Source organism: Apteryx mantelli, chromosome 18, assembly GCF_036417845.1.
Source record: "Apteryx mantelli isolate bAptMan1 chromosome 18, bAptMan1.hap1, whole genome shotgun sequence".
Classification (NCBI taxonomy): domain Eukaryota; kingdom Metazoa; phylum Chordata; class Aves; order Apterygiformes; family Apterygidae; genus Apteryx; species Apteryx mantelli.
Window position 1 is genome coordinate 8,172,242 of NC_089995.1, and position 12,122 is coordinate 8,184,363.

Here is a 12,122-nt window from a genome sequence, read left to right on the forward strand (position 1 = left end):
CAGCTGTCTCGGAGACGAGAGCTGCTGCCCATCCCTTTATTCGCCTGCTTGGACATCACTGTCTCGAAGCCCGAAGCACCGCCTCCCTGCCATTCCATATACTGGAGCAAGAAAGGCCCAGCTGTAACAAGCCCACACGGATCTGGGGTGCGATCAAGCCCACAGCTGCCTCCGGGGTGCCCGAAGCACCACAAAGGGTTGCAAACATGAACATCACAGCAGCGAGGGCGGCAGGCCCAGGGCCTCTGCGGAGGATGCAAAGACGTGACCCGGGATGGGAAGAAAACAGTTCCCAGCTCTGGGATGGCTGCTCCGACTCCCTTCTCGCCTGGATGCCCAAACATCCCTGCAAATATCCGTGGCTGGGTTTTCGACACCTCCCAGCAGGGGCCCAGCGGGGGGTAGGCAGCAGGAGAGCCTCCGGCGCAGGGCTGGGAAGGACCCAGACACATGGCTCCACTCCCCCTCGTGACAAATAATCAACCACCACCAGGGTTTCACCTTTTATTAAATTTCCCAGAACAAAAAGAGGAAAGAGAGCAAAAGGCAAAGCCTGCTGTGAGGCCTTCGCAATGCTGGCGCTCTGTACGCCCTCCCTGCTGGGAAAAGGGGATTTTCCTCCTGGAAAAAAAAACATCTGGGGGTCCTTTAGATAGAACTAAGAGTGAAAATGTCTCTCTATCAGGGAAAAAAGTGAAAGAGAGCTTCTGCTGTCAGAGTCCAGGATGAGCACGTGCCACATGGGAGGCGAGGGGGCCTTGGGAAACGAGGAGCCACGGCCGGGGCACGCTCCCCCTCCGGCTCCCGCGCGCCAGACATGCCCGTCTCAGCCAGACTCCTCCCAAACAGAGGGCGAAAAAAGAGATCCAGGAGGGAGGAGAAGTATTTGGGGAAGGAGAGCCCAGAAGGTGACAGCAGGACCTCAGCTGAAGTGCCTGGGACGTGCCAGAGCCGCCTGAGCTCCTGCTGCTGGCCTGGACCGGAGGGCGAAGGCCTCTGGGTTTCAGCACCTGCGTCTTCTGCAAGGCTTTCTCCCCTTCTTCACCTCCTCTTCCTCTCTGCAGGGAGGCTGAGCAGCGAGGAGCCGTGCAGAGGCTGCCGGTGGGGTGGGCAGGGAGCCGGCAGCCTCCCCGGCTCAGCGCAGGAAGGAGCAACTTGCAGGAGCGGGTCAAGGGGGTGAGAGGGGGTCCGGGTCACGGGGGTCCTGCGGTGTGGAGGGCTCCCGGCTGCGCCGCACCAGGGCTCCCTGCAGGAAAGGGAGCCTGGCGGAGCAGGACAGCCCAGCCGGGAGGCTCTCGGGGTGCCCGGAGCCCAGTCCCTGCCCGCTCCACCATGCAGAGGTGGTGTCACCCTGTCTCCGGCAAACCCCACGCAAAGCCAGGGGCTCACAGGTGCAGGCAGTGAAGGAAATGGTGATTTTAGGTAACGATCTAATCAGGGCCAAACCCTTCACAGGTGGCTTTATGTGGCTCCAGGACACCTCCCTGGTGTCCCTGGCACAGCTTGGGCTCATCACAGAGGAGGGCTATGGGTTGGCTGGAGGAGCTCAGCCAGCCCTTCTCCAGCAATCTCCACCGAGTGGGACACCGCAGCCCCACTGGCCCGCTCTGCCTGGGAGACCTGCCGAAAGCAGGGGTAAGATGTGCTGGCTGGATAAGCAGGTAGGGAGCCCAGTGCAAGCGGCTTCAAACACATCGAGCCAACCACAGGCCCTGAACTTAGATCCGAGGCAGGACAGGTCACAGGAGATGCAGTGCCATAAAACTGCCCCCATGGGCTGAGCCGGGCCCCATAGCCCATCCTTGCCCTATCTGCCCCCCACACCGCCCACCCCACAGCCATCCAGTCGCCCCGTCCCCCTCCTCACTGCCCGGCTGCAAGCCTGGCCTGTGACACTGCCTTACCCGCACCCGATGCGGGGGGACAATTTGCTGGAGGATCCTTGCCCCTGGAGGGCTCCCTAATACTGGTTTCATTTCATATGCTCTCAGCAAGCGTAATTCAGCCTATGTCGCTAGAGCCGTACGCTGGTAGTGATCCCGGGTTACGGTTAGTGGGGCAGGCACGGAGGAGGGCAACAGTGCTGCCGTTTCGGGAGCGGGGAGGTTGGAAAGCAAACCCTCAGCTGTGCCGGATCCCACATCGGGTGGGGGCCTCTTGCCAGAGCCAAACGCTTGAATAGATTTGGGGTAGAAAAGCAAAGAAAACTAACGATGTGTAATTCAGTTTGCCCAGTCCCTGCAAAAAGGAATGATTATTTATCAACAGGGTTTAAAGGATCCTGCCGGCCGCTGTGCCTAGCTGGCTGCCGCAGGAGCTGAAGCCTGCTGAAAAGGGAGTGGAACAGAAGAAATGAGAGCAGTAAGAGTGACCTGACTTCTCAGTTAATAACTTATCATCAAAATACACCTTGAGCAGCTGAATGCGGCTCAGCACACACCCCGCCTGGAGCACGCGCTCCTAGATGGATTTCCTCCGCGGACGGAGGTGCTGCCGGCAGCGAGGGCTGTTGGATGATAGAGTGCTCCCCGGGGAAGAGCCGGTCTGCCCCCTCGTGCTCAGGGAGACCTCGTCGATTTTGTAGGAAATGGAGTTGTAATAGACGGGGTTGGTGTGGCAGCTCAGGGTCTCGGGGTGGGAGGGTACGGGGCTGCCGCACAGCTGAGGTCTGTAGCACAGGCATGTGCAGAAGGAGGGGACCTTGGCAGCCGAGTTGGAGGACTGGCGCCGCTGTCTCTCCGCGTCTTCCTGGATCAGCGGGATGAGGTTCATCTGGCTCGTCCTGTCTTCAACGGGGAGAAAAATAGCGTTGTTGCTCCGGTTGTCTTCCTTTGGTTTCAGGTGGATGTTGTTCCTGGCTCTCCGCAGGGATGCCCTCTCTTCGGCATCCCGCCGCTCGTCCTCCGAGTTCATCGTCAGAAACCTCAGCACCACCAAGTTAAGGAAGGCGCCAATGACAGTCAGGCCCACCAGGATGTACATGAAGCTGAAGGCCACATACGGGGGCTTTTTTTGCAAAGCTTCATTCTTCTGCAGAGCCACAAAGTCTCCAAAGCCGATAGTGGTCAAGGTGATGAAGCAGTAATAATAGGCATGAAAGAAAGTCCAGCCCTCGAAATAAGAGAAGGCTGCCGCGCCGATGCACAGGGTCCCCATGCAAGAGAGAAAGCCGACCAAGACCATATTTTCCATGGAGACATTGGTTGTCCTCATGCCCAGACATTTCTTTATCTTCTTGAGCAGTAACCGGACTACGGTGTTCATGCGCTCCCCCAGGCTCTGGAACATGACCAGGGTGAGGGGGATGCCGAGGATTGCGTAGAACATGCAGAAAACTTTGCCAGCATCGGTGCCTGGGGCAGCATGTCCGTAGCCTGCAAAGTAAAGAGGAAAGGGAGGCATCAACCCCACATCTGGCTTACTAGCAATGCTACACTGGGACTGGCAACCACCTCTGCTGAGAGGAGCAGGAGGAGAAGGGGGTAAAAAAGAAGAAGATAAATCACTAACAGATTTGCAGTCCTCCAGGTGATGCTAATGGGGCCACAGGATGCTGCACCATTTTGGATCATGGCACATCTTAGTGTTATATGCACAGAACCTCATTTGGTCTCTAAAGAGCAAAGTTACCCTCCCAACAGCCTTTGAGCTTGTATGGTGTCATGGAAATTAGAGCTGGACTTGGGGTCTGCAAGCCATCTGCAGCTCACAAGCAATTTCGGTGCAATGATGCCGTGCTGGGTCTGCAGCCTGACCCCCCAGCCTGGGGGGAGGAAGAGGGCAGCATAGGATGTTGAGAACTACAGCACCAGGTCATCCTGTGGCAAAGGTGCACATCCAGCCCAGTCCCACCCACAGGTGCCCTTGGAGAGTGATGGTCATCTCCCTTGGCCCTCCCGTGTGGCATGCGTCTTCGACTCTCAGCTGTGTGATAGTTTATTATGTGGCCTGTTGGATAGGAGCTATAGGGTCGGTCCCTGCAGAAGCAGGTAAGCCCGTGAGGACTTCTGCAGAGCAACTTCCGATCTTCTCCAGAGTCACTGCGAGAAGAGTCAGACCTAAAGTATTGCCAAACATCTTTGGGGTGGGGGGGGGTTGTACTGTCTTAAATACAGTGAAGTATTTAGTCCACTGCAGCTCTGTCAGCTGCCCTGTCCTAGAGACCAGAGAGAAGGAGGGAGAGTCTCCCACTCTCCTTGAATCCCCTTCTGAGTTTTAATCTCCCCATCTTGTTCTGAGTTTGAGCTGTGACTCAAGGACTCACACAACTACCATGAGTCGTAATGAAGTATTCACGGCAGTCTTCCGGACTTCGGTGATTCTGCGCCCACCTGACTTAATTATAAAAGCTTAACCGAAATCGGCGGCCTCTGACCTAAACGGATGAGTAACTAACTCAATGCAAGGGAGTCATGCAGCATCTCGCTGCGTGGGGGGTAACGGAGGAGGCATCCAATCCTTTCTTTATGAGAAACCACAGGGATGGAAACTGCCTTTCTGAACGCATCTGCAGAGCACCACCAGCTCACCCAGCAGGGTGTGAAGCAGGCTCTTTCCCGCACTGCTGTCTGGCTTTTTGCAAACAGCTATTTTACATTTCACATCTTCCTGGTATTCATGTGATTTCTGCATGAAGAACATGGAAGAAATGCACTCTTTTTATTTCTCTGTTTCATTCAAAGCTATGACTTGGCTTCACCTCTGCTTCTGTTGACAATGGATTTCCAGGACTTTTAGGGAAACTGTTAGCATGCAGTGATGGAAAGATCAGAGGATGATTAATGCGTTGTCCTGGGCTCTCAAGCGCACCTCCCACTCCAGGAAATTCTTGCAATTGGACAGAGCCGAGAGGCTGAGCACAGCATTACCCTTGAACACGCTACGTTCACAACTGCAAATGCAAGGGGGAAACAGTTTCTAATTGCTCTGTGTGTTTATAAACCCACACAATCAAAAATGATAAACTGAATTTCTGCATGCCACATTTCACAGAACACAGAGCAGAAATAAGACTGCAGTGGCAAAAAATATATATATAAAAAAAATCAGATCCTTAGCCTAATAACTGATTGCAATTATCAGGCCCTAAGACATGGGAAAATACTATGAGAGCAAGGAGGAGGTAAATAATGATCCAGAAAAGCAATAAGTGGAAAAACATCTGTTTTATCCTGAGCAACTCCTGAGCAACTCCTGAAAGAGCATATAACTGATGCTTTCAGAATGACAAAGGGAACTGGAAAGAGTAAACACAGCTACATTAACAGTAAACCTGAGCTATAGAGCACAGCCCCATTTAAAGAGATCTGATGTGCCAACATTTTAGAAATATGGCATCTGGGCTGAAATTATTTATTGCACGGTGTGTGTGAAATGCTTAGCAATTGTATTTGTCACAGTCAACTGAAAAATAATGCAAATGAAGCCATAACCTGTCATGAGATGATGGGGATTTTCGCCGAAGTCGTAATTCATCTTACCCTACTGTTGGGGCATTGCACTAAACGTGCCCTGACTCCATCCCCATTTACTGGCCGTGTGCGTTAGCAGCGGCACAAAGTCCACAACGCTTCACGTGCGGGTGTACGAACAGCTTCCCTGGGGTAGGACCTGCAGGTAGCTGCCCAAGTGCCACCTCTTATCCTCAGATAACACCATGCGGTTGATCCCACCAGTCCTTGTTTGTTCATGCCCTGAAATATGGTGCTTTCTGCTACTAGATGTGTTTTATCCATTCCAAGCCCCTCCTTAGGGCTAATCCCCATCCTACAGACAAGGATGCAGCCAGGCAGCCGCTGGCTGGGGAAGGCCGGGATTTGGCCTCAGGGTTCCTGCCTCCAAAACACATCTGCTCACTGAAATCATAGCACAAGGACTGCCACGAGCACGGGTTCCCAAGGGCTGCCTACCCACATGGGACACCCGGGGCGCATGGATTAATAAAAGCAGTTTAATTAAACCATGTTAAACACCCATGTGGCTAATCTCACTTAGAATTAAAACAGTCCTTATTCAATTTAGTTTCATGCTCTTTCAAAATAGAAGAGGGCAAATCAAATCAAGGCTGGGCTTTGGATGGGTAAGTGCCCCTACACAGGAACTTAATGCGATTCATTCATTCCCTTCCAAGGTTAATTCACAGCCATTTCTCTGAGGGTTCCCATGCAGGCAGAGCAAGGTTCAGGTCGTGGTGGCTGTCCTGGCTCCCCGAAGCAGGTCTGGTTTGGAAAAACATCCAGAGTTTTGCGCTGTCAATGAGGCCAACACTTCTTGGCCAGCTCTTCAGCCAGGCTTGCTGGCGCCGTTCGGAGAACTCAGCACAGCAAACCCAGCAGTGTACACATCGGCACACCGCCATGCAGAGCACGAGCGTGGCTCCCACCTCTGCTCTCCTGCACCCCAGCCAACTTCTGCAGCTCCCTGCCATGAAGGTGCTTGCAGAAGTTCTGCGTGCTGCCGCCTCGCTGGGACAGCGTGCACGTCGTGTTTCATGGGTCGGGCTGTCGCAGCACCTCCGACATCCCCCAGAACCGGGTGGCCTCCAACCTGCCCACGAATTACTGCTCCCAGTGCAGGCTGCCAGGCCCTGGGGTCCCACCAGGTCAGCCCAGGGGGTGGCCTGAAGGGATACCCCAACTTCGTGCAGGCGAGATCTGCCTTCCCCATGCAGGCAAGCCCCCTGGGCTGCTCCAGGGCACCCGGAGGCAGTGAGGGTGCAGGGATGGGGGCTGCAAGGGTGCAGGGATTTGGGGATATGGGGCTTCAGGAGCGTGGGGTGCAGGAATGTGGGGATACAGGGATTTGGGGATGCAGGGGTGCAGAGAATTGGGGGTGTGGGGATATCGGGATTTGGGGATGCAGGGATACAGGGATTTGGGGCGCAGGGAACCGGGGATGCAGGGATTTGGGGGCGCAGGGATGTGGGGATGCGGGCGTGCAGGAGGCGGGGATGCACGCCGGGGAGCCCGCACTCACCGATGGTGGTGATGACGGTGATGGCGAAGTAGAAGGAGCCGGCGAACTTCCACTGCCGCCCGGCGCGGTGCGGCTCGGCCTGCAGCACCAGCCGCTCCAGCTCGCGGTAGTCGTCGGCGGAGAAGCGGTACTTCCTGCGCAGCTCGCCGCGCTTCTGCTCCAGCAGCCGCTTGCGGCCGCTCTCCGCCTCCGACTCCAGCGCATCGAAGACGGCGGCGCCCACCAGCAGGTAGGAGAAGATGCAGAGGATGAGCGCGGCCGTGCGCAGGTTCTGCCGCTTCATGGCGAGGCGCGGCCGCGGCGCCTCAGCCCGGGCTCCGCATGGCCCCGCGCCCGCCGCCCCCCGCGGGCCCCGCCGCCGCCGCCGCCGCGCCCCCGCCGCCGCCGCCGCGCATCGCCCCGCGCCGCCCCGCCGCGCCGCGCCGCCGCCGCCGCCCGCGCCCCCTGCGCGCCCGTTCCCGCCGGCACCGGGCGCCGCCTCCTGCGCGCCCCGCGCACCGGCCCCTGCGGCGCGCGCCCGCCCCGCTCCGCTCCGCTGGGCCCCGGCTGCGCGCGCCCGCCCGCCCCTGCGCGCACCCGCTCCTGCGCGCACCGGCTCCCCTGTTTGCACCGAGACCGGCTCCTGCCCGGCCCCGGCCCGCTGCAGGCAGCGGGGAGCCGCGGCGGCGGCGGCAGGAGGCCCCGGGCCGCCCGGTGCTCCCTCCCCGGAGGCCTCCCAGGGGCAGCGGGGCCCGGCCGGGCTGCCCTGCGGTGCCGGGGCTGGGGGCAGCCGTCAGCGGTGGGGAGGTGCACGGCACTGCACAGACCGCTCTGCTCACCCCTGGCACCGGCCCCAGGAGCAGGAGGGAGCAAAGAGCCTGTTCCTGCACCAGCAGCACCCTCCTTCGCAGGGGACGGCCCTGGCGTGGGGGCCCGAGGCAGGGCTGGGGGGACCCGCTGCATCCTGCTCCTCCTGGAGCTCCGGGAGGGCAGGCAGCCCCCTGCCCGCAGCCTCAGCAGCCGCGGGGCAGAGGGCCTCTCGCAAGGGCCTTCCTACATGCGGCTACGCTCGTTTAGCTGCCTGTTCCAGCCCGGCTGCGCTTCGTCCCGTGCTGCTGACGTTGCCAACAGCCGCTTTGCCCAAAGTTGCATCTTTCTGGCCATTTGCTCCCAGGCTGAAGGAGTGCCGCCGGTACTGACACATCCCATCTCCTCCCCGCTTGGAAGCGGCAGCTTTGGCTTTGTGCGCACCCCGCTTGCACCCGCAGCCCGCTGGGGCCAGCACCCGCGTGGGCAGCGCTCGCCTCTGCAGCTCCGTCCGGCTGCAAGCAGGCAGGCACCACTGCACAGCAGCAGCGGTGAGGGCCGCGGTGCGTGTGGCGAGCGCAGGCTTTCCCCACACCGATGTGCTGCGCGGTGCCGGCCGGGGACCGCCTGGCTGCCCCGGGGCCACCGAACCCTGGCTTGGGTCGGCTGTGAGGTGCGACGGGCTTTATTCACTTGGAATTAGCCGGGATAGGAGATGAAGCCCGCAGAGTCGCAGGCCCTGTTTGTCAATTCTGGCTTCCCGAGCTTTCCTGCAAGCCGTATGTTTCACTTTCAAAAATAGAAAGATAATTCTCCTCTGAGTTGTATGCGGCAGGAGATAATATCTCCTTCAAGAAATAACTCTCCTTCCTTTGACAGAGAAAAAACAAACCAACCAACCGAACAGCAGGCTTTAATCCCTCCTCACTACATCTTAGCTCTTCCTGTGGCGAGGACAAGGCACTTGAGGCTTTAATTGCGGCAAAGGAGATTTAGGTCGGACATAACAAAAACTTTCTAACCGTGCAGGCAGTTAACCACCGGAACAGATTGCTTGGGGAGATAGCAGCAGCCCCATCACAGGGAGGGCTTAGAAAGAAGAGCAGCAGAGGTCTGCCAGCAGCGCTCTGGGCACAGCCGATGCCCTCCTGGAGCAGGGGACGCTCGGTGACCTCCCAAAGCCTCTCCCAGCCCTGGCCTCTGCGATTCCAGGGCCGGTGCTAAAGATCCCATGTCCTTTCCTGCTGTGAGCGGGAACTCTTTTTCGCCCTGGACACCTGCCACTTCCCTCCTCTTTGCCGAGCCTCAGTGGCAGCACCATTAGTGAGAGCTGTTACTGAAGAAAAAGTACGGGCTCTGACATCTATCACCGCCGGCAAACGCCGTCGGTGGGAGGCTGTTTGACATCGTAGCGATCGCAGCCTCCTAAATCACGCGGCAAGGCCTCCGCTGGAGGAGTGTGTCTGGTTTATGTTGCCCCAGTCTCATTCTCAGCTCTGCTAACATGCGCTGGGATCTCGTCACGGCTCAGACCCCGGAGCAGCATGGAGCCACCTGCTAGAGAAGATACACTTCACATGCTGGTGGTCGACCGCGGGTGGTTTTTTCCACTGGTCAGCAATGAAATCCTACCTTGAAGACAGGACACAGGGCTGCTAATTAGAATCCTCTTGGTTCCACTAAAGAGAAAGCAGATTTCACTGTGATCTGCTACATATTATTTTGGCTTAACTGTTCCTGGCTGCTCCCTCTAATTGGATATAAGATATTCCCTTGCTTTTTGTTTGAAAAGGCTATTTACTATCGTTTTGGGTCAGTGGTTTTCAACCTTTCGCCTGCTGGTGGCCACCTGGAAACTTTCTGGTGGATGTGTGAGTCCAGGTGGAGCAATATGAAACACCCGCTCGTTGCCTTTTACACATCTTTTAGGAGTGGTTCTGGGGTCCCCTGTGACCTGCAGGTCAAACCTGAAAACCCAGGTGATACTTGGACCGTTAAGGCAAAAGTGTGTTATGCAAAGCCAGCTGCTGTGTGCACTTGTTGGGCTAATGTGCCAGTGCAGGTTCAGGTGTGCAAAACCCTGGTGAGATCCTCTCCGGACACAGAAGAGGAAGATAGGTACAAGTTTGGGGTCTTTGGCCGTTTGGGGACTGGGGTCATCTCCACCCCCTCAGCGCAGTCAGCTCTCAGCTCTTCCTTGCCTTGGTTTCTGCTAGTTCTGACCCATTTTGGTCATCTCCTGATCCCCCAAAGGAAATCCTCACCTTGTGCTATGGATGGTCTGCCCCCAGCTTCTCCCTTGTCATGGCCTTTCCCTGTTGCGCAGGGAGTTAAAGAGACTCAGGCCGAGGTTTTTCTGGAAAAGGGGACGGTAGCAACGTCGTAGTGTTAGAAGAGGGTCTCATTCAGCAATGGGCATGGCGAAGCTGCTGTTTGCATTGGTTTGCATTGGGCCAGCCCATGTGCCGGTCCCAGGTCCCTGTGGAGCAAATACTACTAGAAGGAACAAGGGTAGCGGGATCCATCTCACAACGAGAAACCCTGCAGTAACAAATCCATCATAACAAACCCAGGAATGCGCAGGCAGTAACGTACCCAGCAGTGGTTTTTGACTGGTGTCATAGGCTTTATTATTAAAAAAGTACTGAAACAGGAATGCTGTGCAGCCTCTGTGGTCATGCGTTTCTTTTTCCTGAATCCAGTGAGTGCAGGGGCACCATCTGGATGAAATTGTGTCCAACAGGTTTTGTGCAGTGCGATCTGTTTGGCTTCGGGTGAAAGTTTCATGCTCTGAACCCACCGTGAGGCTCGCTCGGTTCAATCTTTGTCTTTCCACTGACTTCCCTGCTCTTGAGTAAGGTCACGCAGGATCTGCAGGATGAGACCCGGCAAGATAATGTACGTTATCATTGATTTCCAGCAAGGAGTTGCATTATGAGATTAAATGTCTCATTTTTATTGCATGGGGAGGCAGAGAGAAAGCAAGAGCTCCGAAAATAAAATCGAAGCCTAAGTGATGTGTTTTGTTGCAAGGTGCTTGTGACCGGGAGCAAATGTCCCTCGTCAATTCAGTCATTTTAAGGTGAACTTTGAGCAACTTGTTACTTCCTGGAGGCTGGTAAACAAAGTCAGACCTCACCTGTGTTTAAAGCAGCGTCTAATTAATGTGCCTAACTGGCCCACATCTAATAATTCCAGGCTGGCCTGGCAGGAAATTTGTTAAAAAGCTTTTCTGGTTTTAACGGACTGAAAGCAGCATCCGCCCTGCCCTGGCAGCATCGCCGTCCCGGGCTGGGGGAGCCCCCGGGGGCCCGGCACCGCTGGGACCTGGGTCTGCACCGCCGCCGCGGTCCTGCTGCCGGCTGCGCTGCCCCTTGCACCGGGGCCGGGTCTGACTCCGGCTTTCGGCGGGGAGGCGTTGCAGCTCCCCGAGGGGCTCGCAGACCCCTCTTGGCACGCTCTGCTTCTGTCGGTTATTTTTAAAGAGCAAATAGACGCTCTTCTTTAGCAAAAGCATCAGCTATTCTGGCTTTAATGCCATTTAATACCATGATTATAGGCTCACCATGCCACAGGATGTTATTAAAGCAGCGGATTAGTTTATTTCTAAAAGGGATTAGATCCTGAGATACGAATAACAGTAACAGCTGCGGCTGCCCAGAGGAGCCTGCGACTCCGAGCGCTGCGGGCTGGTGTCCCCCGCCACGCGCTGGCCGCGAAGCCGTCGGCGGCCGACGGATGGAAACCATCGCTGCGCTCCGCTCGAGGGGCCGGGGGATGCCCTCGCCGGAAGACAGTCCCTGACTCGGCCCAGACTTGGTGCATTAACATTTGCTTCCGCCCCGTGCTTGCATTAATCTGCCTGTAACTACCTTAGGCCCAGCCTGCCGCCGGCCAGGGCTGACCTGCCCCTGTCCTCCAGGCCGTGCTCCGGTTGCCAGCGGCTCCTGCCCCATTCGCTCCTAGCTCCCGCCGAGATTTGCCTGGGGTCAGCTCGGGGCGGGCGCTGCTGGCGCCCCAGGGTGCCCCGCCGGCTGCCCGAGCTTCACCCGGCAGCTCGCGGCTTCCCCCGCTGCGTCTCTGCCCGCGGCTTCGGAGCTTGGATGGCTGCGGGCTCTTTTCTCCGTGCCGTAATCTGGAAACGCGGCGAGCGAATTAATAAAGCGCTGGATACCGACCGCCTGCAAATGCGCGTTGCCTCCGAGTGATCAGCGCGGATGAGGCTTGCGGGGTTCAAGCCGCAGGGCACCGCGCGCGGACCGAGCTCTGCGCACCGCTGCCGCCACCGCCGCCCTCCTGGTCCCCCCGCGCCAAACCCCGGCTGTGCCCCCTCCCGACTGACGCCCTCGCGCCTCGCGGAC

The 12,122-nt window shown here is 57.3% G+C and overlaps 1 protein-coding gene across 1 annotated transcript; it reads right to left on the bottom strand.

Moving 5' to 3' along the window:
- Positions 1–491: 491 nt before the first annotated feature.
- On the bottom strand, positions 492–7,299 carry KCNK15 (potassium two pore domain channel subfamily K member 15). The gene is made up of 2 exons (XM_067307504.1): positions 6,976–7,299; positions 492–3,374 (listed from the first exon to the last, which is right to left on the bottom strand). Exons 1-2 carry the CDS (start codon positions 7,256–7,258, stop codon positions 2,461–2,463), a joined length of 1,197 nt encoding a protein of 398 aa, XP_067163605.1. The 5' UTR covers positions 7,259–7,299; the 3' UTR covers positions 492–2,460.
- Positions 7,300–12,122: the final 4,823 nt, after the last annotated feature.

Excerpts from the sequence above, each read along its gene's own strand:
- KCNK15 (XM_067307504.1), bottom strand. The coding sequence starts at position 7,258 with ATGAAGCGGCAGAACCTGCGCACGGCCGCGCTCATCCTCTGCATCTTC. Across the intron at positions 3,375-6,975 it reads CACCGTCATCACCACCATCG|GCTACGGACATGCTGCCCCA; the intron begins GTGAGTGCGGGC and ends TTTACTTTGCAG.